This window comes from Pseudorca crassidens, chromosome 3 (genome assembly GCF_039906515.1).
Source record: "Pseudorca crassidens isolate mPseCra1 chromosome 3, mPseCra1.hap1, whole genome shotgun sequence".
In the NCBI taxonomy this organism is placed as follows: domain Eukaryota; kingdom Metazoa; phylum Chordata; class Mammalia; order Artiodactyla; family Delphinidae; genus Pseudorca; species Pseudorca crassidens.
In genome coordinates this window covers 147,264,795-147,282,639 of record NC_090298.1, presented here as the reverse complement: position 1 = coordinate 147,282,639, position 17,845 = coordinate 147,264,795, and the positions used below count along the sequence as shown (strand labels likewise).

General features: G+C 44.5%; 2 protein-coding genes across 2 annotated transcripts in view; one reads left to right on the top strand and one right to left on the bottom strand.

Annotated features, from left to right (window-relative positions):
* INSYN2B (inhibitory synaptic factor family member 2B) overlaps positions 1-4,329 on the bottom strand; it is a 113,275-nt gene extending 108,946 nt beyond the window's left edge. Inside the window, exon 1 of the mRNA XM_067732886.1 lies at positions 4,131-4,329. The gene's annotated coding sequence lies outside the window, so the exon portion shown is untranslated. The remainder of the gene's footprint in view (positions 1-4,130) is intronic.
* DOCK2 (dedicator of cytokinesis 2) overlaps positions 1-17,845 on the top strand; it is a 405,630-nt gene that overhangs the window by 302,573 nt on the left and 85,212 nt on the right. The window contains exons 28-29 of the mRNA XM_067732884.1: positions 6,478-6,576; positions 9,128-9,222. Coding sequence (XP_067588985.1) covers positions 6,478-6,576; positions 9,128-9,222 — 194 coding nt within the window. The remainder of the gene's footprint in view (positions 1-6,477; positions 6,577-9,127; positions 9,223-17,845) is intronic.

Below are 17,845 nucleotides of genomic sequence, written 5' to 3'. Positions count from 1 at the left end.
TAAAGATGGGGAATACTATAGAAGTTCAATCTGTCATCTAAAAAATATTTATTGAGCTCATACTGTATGCAAGTTCAATTCCAGATTCTGGTGATGCAGCAGTGAATAAAGGACAAAAATCTTAGCCCAGGTGGAGCTGACAGTGCTGACATGAGAGACATCATGGATTTATGAAAAGAACACAGGTTTTCGAGTCAGAAAGACCCAGATTCTAATTCCTGCCCCACCATATACTAAATGCCTGTCTAGGCAAGCTGCTTGACCTCTATGCATCTCACTTTCCTCATCTGTGAAATGGGCATAAAGTTGACCTAATGAGGTTGTTGAGAGGACTCAGTGAGATGATAAAGGTGGAGTCCTAAGCACAAGGAATGATTGAACAGAATTTGCTTGCCTTCCACATCCCTTTGCGATTAAACACCTCATTGTGTCCTTTGGAAGATTTAAAGTGACCCCACACTACAAAGCCACATGCACAGGCTCCAGCCAAGATCAGAAAGTGTTCGCTTCAAAGGAAGAGTGTGTGGCCGCTTTAGTCTCGCCTTCCAGCCTGGGTTCAAAGCAGTCTTGTTACCAACCCCCCCGCCCCCTGCTCTTTGACAGTGAGAATAGCTCTCTGAGGAGACGCCTTGCCTGCGGTTCTGGCCCTAGTGATGCTGGAGAGCTGATCATTAATGCCCACAGTGCCAGGTAGTGGTACACACAGCTACCTCTGAAGAGTTGCTGTGTTGTACAGATGGAACATGTCTAGGTGCATCCAGAGCACATAGCATCCAAGAGGCACATTCCCGTCTTCCTGTGATGTTATGCCTTGACCTGGATCAGGCTACACAAAACCCCTGGATCTGTGCCCATCAAGAAGCTTCTCCCTGAAGGAAGGTGACTTGGTTTACTCTGTCATACAGCAGGATCCCTGGGTAACCAAAGGATGTCACTGCACACAAAGACAGGCACTTCCTAAAGCCAAACAGCCGGAAGACGAGGCTTTCGATGAAGACAGTTACATTTCAGGCTTTTGAACAATCTGGGCACCGTTGTCATTCATCCTACCTGCCAGCAACTGTCCCCAAATAAAAGAAACCTCCAAACATGCCCTGCTTGAAGAGGCACACACGCGGTTTACTAAACAGCTTTATTTGGGGCGTGCTGTTAACCAAAGGCATGTTCAGAGTCAAAGGACACTTGGCTCTTTGTCCGAAGCTGTGATTGGGAGTGCCTGATGCATCCACAGACGGTCAGGGGTAGGTGGGGTCATCATATCCTCTGTCCAGTTCAGGAATTTCAGTTAGCCAATCTGCATAGTTTCTCTGGACCAGAGTCAGCGACAGCAACAATAACACTAACAGCTGATCATATTGAGGGTTTTCTATGTTCTAAGTGCTCTATACAAATTGATTTAATTCTCACCAAAACTGTATGCAGTAAGAACTGTTTCTATTCCCTTTTACTCTGAGGCACAAGACACTGCCCAAGGTCACATGCCTAGGAAGAGGTAGAGCTGAGATTTGAACTCAGGCTGTCCAGCTCCTAGGTCTCCACCTGACGTTGCTTCTTTGGAGCACAACCTTATCCATCCGGCTCACTGCTGCACCCGGGCACCTAGCGCAGTGCCCAGAACTTGAGATACCACACACACTACTTTCCCCAAAGATTGCTGCAAACTACAACTGAGCTTCCTGACAAAGCTCTAAGATGAACGGGTTTTAGGGTCCCTGAATTCCTCACACCATAGCCTCCTACCTCCGGTCCTGGATCTGTCACAAAGACAGCACCAATTCCATCCAAGAAGAAAATCTGTTATATAACCGCATGGCAGACATGGGGGTGAATGGAAAAGCAACCTGAGAGTGGCATTAGGCTACTCTTAGTCTTCAAAGGAATTGGGTGGCCCCATAGATAAAACTTCTCATCTCCCTCGGCATGCAAAGTTTCCTCGCTCATCTCCTCTCCTTGGCGCTCTCTGTATTTTATTTTATTTTGGTCGAGCACATTATTTGAAGTTACTATGGCAACGTGTCACCAGCTGGCATCGCATAGTAATGCTGGCATTTAGGTAGCAAGCTCCCAAAGTCGGCTCTTTCCCTCCCTCTGCGATCTCATCACTCCCACTGATCTCAGGTGAGCGGAGTGGGGGACGCATTGCAGCAACCATGCCCCTCTCCCCTCGTTTGGTTAGCTCTTCAAGGCAGGGCAAACTGATCACCTCTTCCCGGTTCACTCAGCACTGCAGGGTCCTGACCGTGTGTGTAGGTGTGTTTGCTTTAGAGGTGGCTAAATAGATATGTTTGAGTGTTGTGCACCAAAGCTATTGGCCTCATCAATAAGATGATGATGATTTTTTATGCAAAGGAGTAGATTGATTTGGAGACGGCTACTCCCCTGACCGCAGTCAGCCAGTATCCCAGCTAATTAATATTAATGACACAATAGTGGGTTTCTCTCTTTCCTCTCTTGCCATCACACAGTGAAGAGACCCTGATTGTTTTCCTTTGGAGCTTCAGCTCTCTCCCAGGTGTGCAAGGGCTCCCTACCTACTGACGGGCTGAATTGTCCGGATCAACTGATTGTCATGGATCACTGAAGAGGGTTCTGTATGGCAAGTAAGCCCCGCCACTGCAGGCGTTAAGCAGCCCCTCATCAGCCGAGTGCCTGCGACGACTGCATTTATTTTTACACGTTTGACCCAGTTTCAAACCATGTCTCTTCATGCTGTGATTCATTAGCTACATTTTAAACCACCCCGAATGGAGCCGACGTGACTCTGCCTGGTTTGTGACAGCATCTCAGATACAGTTTCTCCCCGGAATTTAATATGCAGGTCCCCCCCCCACCCGGTATTCTGTTTTAAGAAGCAATTTCCTTTCTGGGCACCTGGAATGCTGCTTGGGTGTGGATGAGTGGCTGCCTCACGCCTTGGTAGTAAATATATGCTGACCACAAAATTTCCACCAAGGATGGAAGGCAGGGCATTCTCACTAGCCTGAATTGCAAGAGATCCCTCTAACCCTCTGTCCCCCATGCAGTATTCAGGCTTTTCCACGTTGCTGACAGGGCTGGGAGTTTGGGGTCCGACACCGTAAAGTTTGAGCCATGTCAACAACAGGAGTGTCTGAGTTGCTAGGGCAAATGCAGTCTGTTCATCACCCCCACTCCCAATCCCTACAGCTCTTTCTAAACACTTAAGACATGGTGGATGTAGAAGGTCTCAAACTTGTAAAAGGGGAGAGGGGCAGGAAGCAAAGAGGTGGATTGCCGTGCTGAAGACGCTACTGAAAAAGGGATAAGCGTCAGAGAAACACAATGTGATTCCACCATTCTATCACTGCATGACAGAGAGGAGTTTTTGGTTTTTAATTTAAATGACAGAGAGGAGCCTTTACTGAATTCGAACCTGCTGCTGGCATATCATGCCATTTCAGAAATCAGTCAGTCACATTGGTGCGATTGCTGACAGATTTGATACTGAAGTGGGCTAGACACCATAGCAGACAAAAAGGGAAGCTTCCAAGTGGGAAGTAAAGCACTGTCATTTCTCATTAACAGCCAAATGCAGGTAACTTGTCCAAACTTCAAACTACACAAACATCACACTACAGATCGTACTGGAAGGCACTCAGCTGGGATTTTCTATGGGGCAGTTAGAACGAAGAAATGAACAAGCTGGTAAAAGTAATTTTGATTGATCGATGAACTATACACCCTGAGCAAGTCCTTATAAAAGGATAATGGTTTCTTTAGTAAAATGGCCACTCTCTCTAGATGGGCACTTGGAATCCCCTTCCCCTTTTATTTTCATTTAATATGAAGCACGGAAGTTTCTTTAAACGAGGCTTAAGACAATGCAGCCTTTTCAAGGTAATTTCCAGGCAACTTGAGCTTTGTTTGCTTTTCCCCCCTTCAAATTCAAATCAAGCCTTTGGAAATACCAAGCATTCCGTATCTGTATCTGTGCGTTTGGGGCAGCCTGCAGTTCTGACAATGGTGGATTTTACAACACACACACACACGCTCACAATCCCAGGACTCATTTAAGCCAAAGCTTTAAAAGTAAACTGCTGTCCAAGAGACGACAGCATTTCCTCTGAGAGGACGATCCATCACAAAAAATAAAACCTCCCCAGATCTCTTACCTTTTGAAGCAGTGGAATTACCTGCAGAGAATATCCTTCCTTTCTGTGCAAAATGAGCCAGGCTTTGGCCAGCAGCAGAATTACTCCAAAAGGAGAAATAATAAGTCCTTTATATTGTAATTTTCACTGTTTATATGCAAGAAGTGTAGTGGGTCTGCTCACGTAGGAATAAATAAAAAGCCGGAAAAACTGCACGGCAGCTACCATGTGAAAAGGAAAGACCTCTAGTGGCCACCGGCTGAATTCTTGGAGGAAGCCCCTCACAGAAGAGATGGAGGGAGTAGAGGAGACACACGCGTGTGTGTATGTGCTCTCTCTCTCTCTCTCTTTCACGCCACACACACACACACACACACACACAAATTCAGAAGATTTCTCCCCTCTTGCGTCCAGCCTGGATGGAGGGATAAAAAATAATATGCTTGTTTCTTGGTTTCAGTGGGACCTGGTTAATTTACAGTGATGGTGGCATTCTGTCTGGTTTGAAAGGGACAGATAATTTCACAGACTCACCATCACCCCCTGAGGGCGTGAGCCGGAGAGAGGGTTTGACTCCCTGGACGGCCAAGGCGGTTGGCCCCCATATAGAGGTTCCAGGTCCCCAGCAACATAGTGTCATTGACGTTACCCCTGAGAGTCCCAGTTTTGTGCCCCCTGACACCTCTGCATGTTTTCTGAACATTTATGATGCATGCTGTGGTGGTCACTGGCAGGCAGAGCTGGCTTCCCAGGCGTGTGACCTGGCCCGGTGCTCAGAAGGACCCTGTGGCTGTCTTGAAAATCTGAAGAATTTTTACAAGGACTCTTCAATTTTCATTTTGTTCTGAGCCCCACAGATTGCACAGCTGGTCCTGCTGACTGGGAAAGCATTTTATCCCTAACGTCCTAATTGAAAAGAACCTAGAAGCAAATGAGAATCTGTATCTTTGGGAGTTACTTTTGGGGATGTGAACTTGAAGAACATTCAATTACCCAAAAGACTTCCTGTGGAGGAATTCAGAAGGAGCTTCCTGGGGACATCAAGGCTGTTCCTTCCACCACTGTCACTGAACTATAACCCTGTAATCTGGGAGGATTTTTTTTTTTCACACTATATTTTTTTGGTCTTTTAGTTTTATTTTTTTTTTTTGACAAAGACAGCAGTTTGTGATACAAATATAATACTTGGTTCAAATATAACACGTCCAGGCCCACCTCTCTGGTGTGTTACGTCTGACACCCTTTAGGAGTGGGGTTTCCTGGAGACACCTGCATCACACCAAGCTGCCCAAGCTTCCACAGGCCTGCCCTTGACAGTGGGACTTCCTTTGGTTGAGATGGCAGCCCAGTGGAGTCTTGTGGGAGACACTCTTGAGTGGCTTCTCCCAGCTGGTGGCTGTATGGTCAGTCCTTCGTTTACCAGGTTCCCAGAGTAGATCTCTCTAAGTTCTGCTTTCAGGCACTAGCCCTGCCAGAAAGTGCCACCCTGGTACAGTTATAAAATCTGGGAGAGAAAAAGCAGAAAAGGGTGTGGTGATGTCTTCTGGTGCACGAAAGGATGTGGTTCTTGCTCCTCTGACCCCGCGGATCCTCTCCAAGTCCTTGCATTGATTTCCCTCTTGTCTGAATCCCTCTGGCACTTGATCTGCTTCGCTGATCAGAGTCTTGTGCTTTTTTTCCTCATGGTTGTTAATCTTGCTTTCCCAACTAGATCATGAACTCCTGAGAGCAAGGACTACCTCCTCTCATTTCTTTTATGGCCCTTAGCAAGTACTTGTCCCCGGTAGCTGCTGGCTTCTCACTGACTGATTCATGGTCCAACAATTGATGCCCTTGTAGGGAACCTCAGTGTATTCAGGGCACCATAGGAGCCATCTGATCCTTCTGATACACCTCTCAGGGTAGATACAGATGGATTATTGTCCCACTTTACAGATGGAACAGTTGGAGATTAGACATGTAAAATTATTTACCAGAAAATCAAACTGTCTCCAGAATCTTGATACACTCTGGATCTCCTGACGTTAATACAGTGCTCTCTTCCCAATGTACAAGCAGCTGGAGAAGTAAAGAATAGGGCCCTTATTGTCTGTATCTGGAGCTCCTGTTATAGTCCTAGTCATGTAATAGGTGTTCAATAAATGCTTTTTGGATGAATGAGCTGATGAATGAGCCATAAGGAGACATTTACTCTCAGGGAAATTTCGCATGCTCATCTGCTAAGGAGAAATTCTCCCTCCCTGGGGGACCTTTTTATACTCACCTGGGATAGAGAGGTGTTTTCTGGTCTGAAGTCAAGTAATTGAAGAAGGTGAATCTCATGGTCCTCTCTCCACTGTTTCACGGCATTTTTCTTTATTTCTTGCAGAGTCACTTTGTGGCATGTATGACAGCCATCTTAAACCAGATGGGTGACCAGCACTATTCCTTCTATATTGAGACATTCCAGACCAGCTCTGAACTTGTGGTGAGTCTATAGGATGCTCTGGGGCAGTGTTGGGGAGACGCGTTACACAAAAGATTCTTGAGAGTTTAGGGCAGAAGGTCTTCCTGTGCACCGGGAGAATGTGTGGGTCTACGTTTGCAGGCATGTTCGTGTGATTCCCTGTTTCTCACTCCCATTTAGGCTTGTAAATATCACTTCTGGGACACATCTTCTGTCCATGTCATACACGAGCCCTGAGTGCCTAGTCTACATATGCCTTAAAACCAGTATTTGCTGATGAATCATGGACATTTTGAGGCTTAAGAGCATGGGTGTTGGAGTCACACAGTCTTGGGTTTGAATCCAGGGTTTGTCACCAGCTAGCTGAGGAGGTTAATTTTAACATTTCTTAAGCCTCCGTTTACCCATCTGTAAAGTAGGGATCATATCATTTATGTCACAGGGCTGTAAAGGGATTAAATGAGAGCACAGTAGCTCTCACACTGTAAGAGTCCACTAAAAGTTAGCTATTATTACATTATAATAACGAATGCATAGAGAAAGTTGGCCTCTGAGCCCCTTTCTTCTTCTAACCTCTCAGGGCTCGTTTGCTAGGACTGTCTGCCTGCGGCGGGTGGCCTGTGGGCCTGTACCTCTGCAGCAGATGATATCATCAACGTAAAGCCCAGCCCGGGCTGTCCCAGGGTGTAGTCATCCCTTTGCCCTCAGTATGGTCAACTTTGTCATTGTCTCCTTACTATTGCCAGATGCAGGGGTTCTGCTACCAGGGGCTCACTTTTAACTCTCCTTGAAGGAAGCAAGGGCACCAGAATTGGACCAACCTCAGAGAGTTGCCCACAAAAAGAATCAATAGGAAGCCAATGTCCTGCCACTTCATCCATTTAGCTTTGAGAAGGTCTCCTAACTGGAGTAGGATTGGCAAGAAATGGAACCTCTTTCTGGATACACAAAAAAAAGAAACAAAAGGAAATCTAAACAACCCAAGATTTCTCCCCCTCAAGTTCTCTATGTTATGTGACATGGAAATAGAAAGACTGCATTCCTAATTTTTGATCCTCAGTGGAAGGAAAGGTGGGAAGGATGGTAGGAAAGAGAATTGTTATGTATTAAATTATACACTTCTTATGTAGTCCTCCAACAGTATGGCATAGGTGTTAGTAGTCACATTTTACAAGTCTACAATCTGCTTGCTCAAGGCCACACAACAGAATGTCGCAGAGAGAGGATTTGAACCTCTGCTCCAGCCCTTACACCGTGCTGCATCTTCTCATTCAGAAGCCAGGCTTTCCATCTGTGAGGCAGAGGTCTTCTCTTCTCCATTCCCACAGGAAGGGAGTGTGCCTGTGACGATATCCACACCTCCCCAGGTGACGTCAAGGATGAGCGATTATACTCACCATCGTCATCCTCGAGCACTTAGTGAACACTTACAGTGGGCCAGACTCTGTGTGGAGCATCTCATAGACAGTGTGCACTTAATCAACCCTTTGAGGTAGATGTTATCCCCATTCTGCTAATGCAGAAACTGGGACTTAAAGCATTGAGGTAATTTTCCCTAGAAGCAATGATTGCTAGAAAGGAACCAATCTCATTTCCAGAATTTTGCAATTTAGCTTAAAGCAGTGATTTTCAAATTATATTTCTCCTAGCCTCACTGTCTTCTACCATAAACACACACACACACACACACACACACACACACACACGCATGCATGCACGCACACTTCAACCAGAGCTGTTTTCTACTTTTATCTATTTTATATATTAGGTTCCAGGTAAGATTTTCTCTGAACAAAGAATTCTGCTATTAAAATAATCTGAAAACCGCTGGCTTAAGGAAAGAACTCTGAACGGGTTTCCTATGGATTTTAATTTTACCTTAAGCAAATAGCCTGGATGCCTTCGTTTCCTCTAGCTCAGGAGGGCGCCAGTGGTTCTGGTCTTTGCTATCTAGATTTGTCTTGAATTTGTGTTCTCCAAAGGTAGAGAACAAGTTTGATCCACTGAAAAATCTGATGGGGCATGCTGAGGTCCACTTTGAACCTCTTCAAAGGAGAGGGAGAGAATCCCTGTCATGTTTCCTCTAAGCTGCTTGTTCACGTGCCTATGACATATGAATTAGCTGTGTTTACAGTACAGTAATTAGATGTTCATTTTAATAATAGTTTGTTTGCTCAATGACCTGAGATGCATTCATATAGTGTAGATTATTTCCTCCTCAAATACATATTTGGAAAGATGATTATAAAACTGCCACATCAATGAATGCATTTACTTCTTTACTCCCAAAGACAGAATTAATAGTTCTTTATTTTGAGAGTATTTTCTCATTCCATATTCATGTTCCACTTATATTTGTGAAACAGTCTCCCAGTAACAAATCGTTAAGATTTCATTAAAAAATCCACTCTATTGGTTTCATTGGATTTACTTAATAACAGGCTGTACCCCTTCCCTTTCTGCACCTCCAAAAAATAATAAAGAAAAAATTTGAACAGCCAACAAGATCTGGGCCCTTCCAGTCATTTCCTATAAAGCAAAATGACAGGTGTGTTTTGCTTTACTATTGCAGGACTTCTTGATGGAGACATTCATCATGTTCAAGGACCTCATTGGGAAGAATGTGTATCCTGTAGACTGGATGGCCATGAGTATGGTTCAGAACAGGTGAGCTGCCACCTGCTGCCTAACAGCCCCGTCATCTCAGCACTCACTTTACAGTGCACTGTTAGAGAAGGAAGGTGGGGATAGTTTCTCCGTGGTGAAAATAAACCAAAGTGCCACAGACCCTTTCTTTCTACATTTAAACCCCAGGGAATTGCTCACCGATCTTGAGCTATTTATTTATTTGCTATTATTTATTCCTTTTTATATACTGAACTGGCTACTCCCTGCCTTCTCCATTCTTCAAATACTAGTTAAAATATACTTTGTCTATGAAGCCTTCCCTAAACTCTTGAGACAGGAGAGCTTAAGGTCAGTCTTATTAAAATTGTATTATTTTAAATTTATTCAAAACAATAAAATATATTCTGTGACATGCAGTAGAATAAGTTTAGGAAGCACTGGATTACACAGCTTTGAACAGCTTTCTGTGCTGCAGGACTTCTCAGAGCCTTTAGTATGCTAACAGAATTCTTTAAGAGAAAGATTTAGGATACAGCATTTCACAGATTTACTTGCCCTTTGAAACATTTGGTGTGAATATATTTATGTCTCCGTGCGTATATATAATACTTATTAGCATCTCATAGAATACCAGAGTAACCCAAGTATAGCTCAGGTCCCACATGGCCCAGTACAACAATAGATAAGAGTAACTGTGAGCAATTTCAGTCTTTAATTCTTTCTCTCAAATCATGTCATTTCATCAAAATGAAGTTCAAGTCATAACACTCAGCAATATTATCTAATATTCCCTTTCTCCATTCTTCTGTCTCTCAGTATCTCTCCTATTCCATGGTTTACCCAAGTCTCTCTCAGAACCTTATCCTCAATTCCTATCCACAAACCCCTTTGAAACTGGGGTCTTCTAGGCTCCTTTCTTTCCTTTCTCTCTCACTTTCCTTTGGCTTCTTATATTTGTTTTAGGTCCTTCCCATGGAAACCCCTTCACTCTACACTGGTTGGAAGTTTTCTCTCTCTCTACCTATTGTCCTTGTTTTGTATCACAAGAGCCAAGAATTGACTGGCAAAGACAGAAATATCCTGAGAGGGTAGAAGAAGAGGAGAAGTTGAAGAGGCAAAGGCGGATCCTCTTTAGTGGGAGGCAAAGAGGGAAAACTATAAATATTAATAAGTTTGTCATTGGGTACAGTCTGGGAATTTCTATCTCATCTATGCCTAGGATCTTACTCTCGTCCCAGATGGCCTCCATCCCTTACTCTTCTGTCCTCTGAAAAGCTGCTCTTCCACTACTTGGATGCCTAAGTGCCTAGCCAAGTGACTTTACAGACACACTTGCTCTTGGGGCCAGCTTTAGGGGCTGGTGAAGGGGAGGAGCGGTTTGTCAAGGCAGAAGGAGATAGCTATCTGTATGTACATTGTTGCTGATGGTGGGAGGTGGATAAATCAGCACAGCAACAAAGATGTAAGAATTCTTAGCTTGGGCTTACATTGCCCTGATTCTCCCTGTTCACATCACTCAGCTGGGAGGCTGGCTTTTACAGCGCTTAAAGCATTGGTGGGAATTAGGCCAGGCCACGTTACAGATGAGAGGTGGGTATCTCCCTAGCCCTTCTGTCAGGACCAGCTTCCTGAGTATGCAACCTGTATAGGTGTATAGGACCTTGCACTCTGAAGGGTCCTGATGTCACCATCTTGAATTCTTAATAATTTTTGGACTAGGAGACTTGCATTTTCACTGTGCACTGAGCTCAACAAATTATGTAGTTGGTTGTACCTCACAGCAATGTCCAGTCACCTGTGTTTGGAAGAAGCCAGCTCCCAAACTGCATGCGAATCCCTTCACTGTTTGCCAGCTGGTCAATAATGTCTTGGGGTTTTGCCAAATTACATGAAGCACCCAGGTGAGTCATGTTCGACTCACCCTACATTTCAGGTACACTCAACTATTCACTGTTGCCTACTGTTTCATACTTCTCGTGACTTTGCATAAACTATGACTCTCCTCCTCTCTAGACCAAACTCAACATGAAAGCATCCTTCAAATTCTTGTCCATGTAATTTTTTCTTTGTGGACCCTTCTAGGACTCCTTTATGGTAGGAGAATATGTCCCCTCCTCTTTGTTTACATACACACCCATATTATAACACTTACCCCACTGTACTGTAATTAGCTCTTCATAGGACTATTTCTGCCACTAGAGAATGGGCTTCCTGAAGGCAGGCACTATGTCCAATTTATCTCTGTGTTTCTAACTCCTGGCACAGAACCTGACATTCATAAACATGTGTAATGAACTCTGTGTATCCAATGGGTACTTATTTTTTAAAGTTTTAAAAAATATTTTAATTTGGGCTCCCTGGTGGTGCAGTGGTTGAGAGTCCGCCTGCCGATGCAGGGGACACGAGTTTGTGCCCCGGTCTGGGAGGATTCCACATGCTGCGGAGTGGCTGGGCCCGTGAGCCACGGCCGCTGGGGCTGCGCGTCCGCAGCCTGTGCTCTGCAACGGGAGAGGCCACAACAGTGAGAGGCCCGCGTACGGCAAAAAAAAAAAAATTAATTTTATTGGAGTACAGTTGATTTACAATGTTGTGTTAGTTTCAGGTGTACAGCAAAGTGATTCAGTTATACATATACATATATTCATTCTTTTTTAGATTCTTTTCTCATATAGGTTATCACAGAATATTGAATAGAGTTCCATGAGCTATACAGTAGGTCTTTGTTGGTTATCTATCTTATATATTGTAGTGTGTGTGTTTGTTCATCCCAAGCTCCTGATTTAGCCCTCCCCACTACACTTCCCCTGTGGTAACAATGGGTACTTATTGATTAGGGTTTTTTTTTTTAAGAAATTCAATTCAAATTTGCCTAAATAGAAAGTATTGGCTCAGACAACTGAAAGAGCCCAGAGTTATCGCTGCAGGCATGGATGTATCTAGGTACTCAAACAGTGTTGTAGGGAACCTGTATCTCTACCTCTGCTCTTTCCTCTGTTGGCTTCATTCTTAGACAGATGCTCTCTTTGCAGTGGAAACCTGGCTATAGAAGTTCCAGAAATATGTCTTGTTGGATTAGCAGCCCCAGTAGAAAGAAAAAGCCTCTTCTTCAATAGGTACAGCAAAATTTCCCAGACTAATCTTGAGCTACATGCCCATCCATAACCTCTGTGGCCAGGAGAATGAAATACGCTATTTCATCAGGCTTGGGTCATATGACCCACCTTTGGAACCGGGGAGGCTGTGGTTAGTTCTACCCAAACCACAAAGTCTGGGAGCAAAGGGGGAGGCTGGGGGAGTAATTCTTCATAGGAAAATCTGAGAGTTATTACCAGAAGGAGAAATGGACGATGGGCAAGCAAATAAATGCACAGACATCTACTACTGATACAGGGTCAGGAGGATGGAATCCCAGAGAGGCTGGAGCCCTGACCAGGGCAAACCCCCCTTCTGAGCTGCCGACAGTCATCCTGGAGGAAATACGTAGAAGTGCTTTGAAGGACTGTCCTTACCCGAAATCCCACAGACTTTAGTCTTTTTGTGGGAGACTGGCCCCCAGAGATGATGCAATAATCCTTGTTTCTTTATACCTACAAAATCAGAATATAATTTTCTAAGGGACCTAAGAAAATGGAATTGTCTCCTAAATAGAAACATTTGTATCTCTAAAGGATCTGCTGAGTACTTAAGTCTTTACATTTAAGATAAGTTAGACTCAGAAACACAGCCTGGGTTTCAGACTTCTTAGTTCTGCCACCTTCTCTTTCTTGGGAAGTCATTCAACTTCTTGGAACCTCGGTTTTCTGATCTGCAAAATGGGGATGATTATATCCATTTCATGGTATGTTTTTGTGAGGGTAGAATGAGTTACTCCTTAGCACAGTGCTGGTACCTGGGAAGAACTCAGTGAATGGGAGCATTGCAGACAACAAATGTAGCCTTGGAGTAGAGAAGCATGTGCCTAGTGTCGACCAGAAAAGATGACTGTTTTTCTCCTTGCTGGCATATAGCTTAGGTTGTAGACTTCCTTCATCTTCTGGCCACAGTGATCCCTTCCATTTACAGAGCACCTGAAATTTTTTTCACGATTGTTGCATCTTGTGTGGTGTTACGATAGCTAACATGTATTATGCACCTAGATCCACCCCCATTGTAAATACTTTACATGTATTCGCTCATTTAATCTTTGCAACAACTTTATGATGTGGAACTGTTATACTCCACATTTGATACCTGAGGAAACTGAAGCACAGAATAGATGAATAACTTACTCAGTGTTGTATTACTAGCGAAAGAACAGAGAAGTCAGGCAATCAGAGCCCATGTTCTTCATCTCTACTGCTTCATCCTGTAAAATAGTGAGGCTTGTCTTATTAAGTGCATTGTAAGGATGTGCAAACTGCATATTTATTGGCTCAGATACCTTAAAGAGGCCCAAAGAGGTAGCCTGCACAAGGTCATGCAGCTAGTTAATGAAAGATTTCAACATAAATTGGAAAAACGGAACATACACCATGGTTGAGCCCAGATCACTGTTCCCCAGAATGTCATTTTCTCTCCTCTAAAAATATGCATCCTAAGCTCCATTCATTCACGTGGACAAGGTGAACTCCGTATGTTGGTTAGTCTGTATGTTACAACATCTTTCTTCCTTTCTTTTCTTTCCTCCTTTTCTTCCTTCCTTCTTTCCTTCCTTCCTTCCTTCCCTCCCTATTACTTACATTTTTATGATTTTCTGTTTTCATAATTTCCCAATTATCGCTTGTTATCTGTGTATGTATGTATGTATGTATGTATTAGTCATATATAATTTATCTATCTGCTTGTTGGAGGAGGGAATGGAGTTTTGCAGATTTGAATGTCTCCTCAGCTGTGTACTGTTTGTGTATGCAAACGTGGTGACATGTCTACTGCAAGAAATACCTCCTGTTAGAGCATTCTTCTTACTGGTAAGATGCAACATTCAGTAAGATCTGATGTACGCGACATGGTTAATTTTTAAATGATCAAGTTCTTTGTAATATTGTAAATGAACAAAATATGCCTAGGAACCTCTTTTCCTCTCCTCCATCTGCACCTCAATCTGGAAATTCAACATTTTGGGCAGGGGGCAAGTGGTGGCCGTTGGGGATTTATACGCATCCCTAAAGCTTCTCTAAATGGAACCAATCAACACATACATATTGAGTGTCCCGGGCATCCGGAGCCCATCTACGCCATGGCCCCAGAAGGCAGGGTGCTTACAGTCTTGTTGGTGAGACAGTAAGTATGCCCATGGAAATATGACCAAGCGCTGCAGCCACTGTAGTGAGTTCAGAGCACAGAGTCCAGAGCACAGAGAAGTTAGGATTTATGACTGCCTAGGTTCGAACCATCTTATAGTTACGTTACCTCTGGTAAAGTTACTTAACCACTCTGGACTCTGTTTTTCTCACTGTAAAATGGGGTACTAATGAGACCTACCACAAAGGATTTTTGTGAGGATCAAAATGAAATAATACGCATAAAGTAGTTAGAACAGTGTTCAGCAAGCATTTCGTAAATGTGAGCTATTATTTTTGTTCTCACATTCCTATGATCTGGGAACATCCAGAATATTTCACAGAAGAGGCACATCGGGCTGGATCTTGTCTACCTTACTGGTGACGTGTTTCAAGGTCTAATATTGTCTCCAGCACACACTAGGCACATAGTAGGGTCACAATAGTTGACCCTAGGAAGCTGAGCAGGGCAGTGCTCAGCAGTCTGCTGGCGGCTCCATCAGTGTGCTGACAATCGTCGTCGCCCGCTTCCCCTTTCTCCTACCTACATTAATTTGTACTGCCTACTCCCTTTTTGTAGACCTCATCTCCTCCAAATCATATGGTCCGGAAGAAGGCCTCTCCATGGGTTTTATAGCCAGCAGGGCACATCTAATCCTGATGTCCAGCTGGCCATGGAATTCCAGTCCCAGGAGTCTGCTGCACCCCTAACTAGAATCCAGAACCACTCAAGAAGGGTCAGGGGTACTTGGGGTGGGCCGTGCCCTGACCCTGAGCTGGAATCCTCTGATACACTCTAGCCTCTTGGTGCATGGAACCCTTGTGTGTTGTGAGGGAAGCAGCTTAAAGGCTCTGGGAGAATGGCTTTTTCACTGCTTCTAGGGGAGGAATAAGGACTCCCTTCTTCTGGCCACCTCTTTTATCTCCATCTTCAAGTTTTGACCAGTAGAATCAACTACATCCCATGAATCACAGCCCAAAGGGGAATGGGATTCAGGGAGGCCCTCTCTCTGCCTTCGGCATTCTCACTGGAAAGGGCGTGTCCACCTCCAGTTCCCTCTTTCATTCACATCATACAACCTGTGGGCATGGGTTGGTTGTCACACTGGAGTGTTCTCAGCTTCGGATCCTCCTGCCTCAGAGCTACAAGGTGGCTGGGCAGTTAAGGATGATGATAGCCACACAACTGACATTTATTAAGGACTCCTATGGACTGAGGCCCCGGGCCACCGGCACCACATCTCATTTCATCTTCACCCACGGCTCATCATACCGATGGGGCAGCTGAGAGTACCAGAGGCAAAGCAACACGCTCAAGACCACAGCAAGGGAGAGTAGCAGAGCGGGAACGTGCCCCCAGGCAGGCTTGCTCTAGCTGCTGCAGGAGTCTGTGTGCACCTTTCATTACTGCATCCAGTCCAAGGACTGATGCATATGGTGCATAGGTTTATTCAGGACACGAAACATAGGAACTCTCAGTTGCCTCCAGTAACGAGGATTCGTTCTGTTACATGAAGGGAAGTAGGAAACTGGGAACCTGGTCCAGTGGCTGCAGTGAGCTTCCCGTGGAGCAGTTCTCAGGGTAGCAACCTCGGGTATCCTCGGGTACCAAGCTCCCTTTCTGCCAGATTCTTCCTGCTCACAGCAGCTGACTTCTCTTGCAGTATGGCCTTTGCTTCCTCACAGAATTATCTGCTCATGGCTTCTGCTCAGGGCAGGGTTCGTTGCATCCTCCCTGGTTGTCCTGCTTTTGAACTGTCTAAAAGGGCTTGATTTGCTGCTATCCAGGCTTGGGTGCCCCCACTGGTACCCATATGATTACCCATGGGCTTCTAGTCAGCCCATGGAAGACTGCCTGAGTCGAGTGTTGGTTCTGGGCCCTCTCAGCTGTGGGCAGGGCAGCAGGATAATGGGGACTAAGTGGGAAGGGGCTCTGTGCCTTGTGGGCATGAGTAGGAGCATGCCCAGTGCCAAAACACCATGCAGGCTGGCCTTCAGGGGAGCCAGTATATCTTTCTGGTTAATTGCAAGGGCTTTAAAGAAAGACAGACCTGAGGTTGGGTGGACTCTGCTGCTTATTAGCTGTGGGAATGTGGGGAAATATTTTGATCGTTCCAGGGCTCAGTTTCCTCTTCTGTTAAATGGGTGCGACAGTAACACCTCCTTCAGTTTGTAGGATTAAATGAAACAAAGTCTATAGAGCACTTGGCACAGGATATATGCATGAGACTCCCATCATTGTCATTATTAACAAGGGGAGCTCACAGCTTGGGTTGAACAGAATTACACAGATTTCTTTGTGAACAGAATAGCATGGTGGTTAAATACCAAGGTTCTGAAGGCAGCATAACTTTGTTTAAATACTGGTTCCACATGTATTGGCTGGGTTCTTGGGAAAGTTACCTAAACTCACATCTCTAAAAGGCAAACAATATCTAACTCGGAGAGTTCATGTGAGAATTTAAAAAGCTGGGAAAAAAACACGGAAGAAATCCATGCAGAGTACTTAGCGCAGAGCCTGGCACATCGTTGGTAACCATGACTGTGATTATTATTAATTTTTTTAGAGGCTGCTAAGCATCATGGATGAAATGCAGGACATGTTAGGTTGTTATTTGATCGTGAACTTTGCTTTCAACACTTCAAGATCATTTTTGAAAGTAACAGAAAAAGTTGAGTGTGTTTTCATTCTAACCCACTTCAACATATTAATGCTTAGGCTTTAAGTACAATTATTTTTTTTTTTAAGAATACAGAAGACATACTTTTCCAAACCCATAGGTGGGAAACCAAAGTTAAGTGATATTCTGATTCCCAGAGGGTGGCTGCAGAGGAATCCAGAGAGAGGGAGGAGCCTTGATTTACTTCAGCCCCTCTCTGCCACCAGTCCCCCCATCAGCACAGGGAGCTAATCCTTCCTGGTTATTGGGCTGGCCTTTGTGAGCCAGAGGAGGTTTAGGTTGACAATCAAAATAATAACTGTTATGGAAACTACTGAGAATGTGTAAAACCCCTCATTTTGCTATCATATTAGACTGCCTGAGATGTTTATACATAATATGACAGCCACTCAATGCATTTCCATCTGGAGAATCAGATACTAATCTTTAAGAAGAAAATATAGATGTTTTTTCAAAGACATATTAGCAAATGACAGAATAACAAAACCAAAGAAGTCTCACCTTGTGGCAGCCTGATGGGGTGGAGGGTTTTGTGGGGTTTATATTTCCTGTCTGTACATGGTCCTGATGGCTGCAGCTTGTCCTCTGACTGTCCATTTTGCTGTCGGTACCTGCCTTTGGAAGAAGGATTAAGCAACCCAAAGGGGTCTGGGCGGCCACAGCGACCGTGTTACCGTTGTCACCATGTGGCAGGCACCGTGCTCAGCACTTACCATACATTTG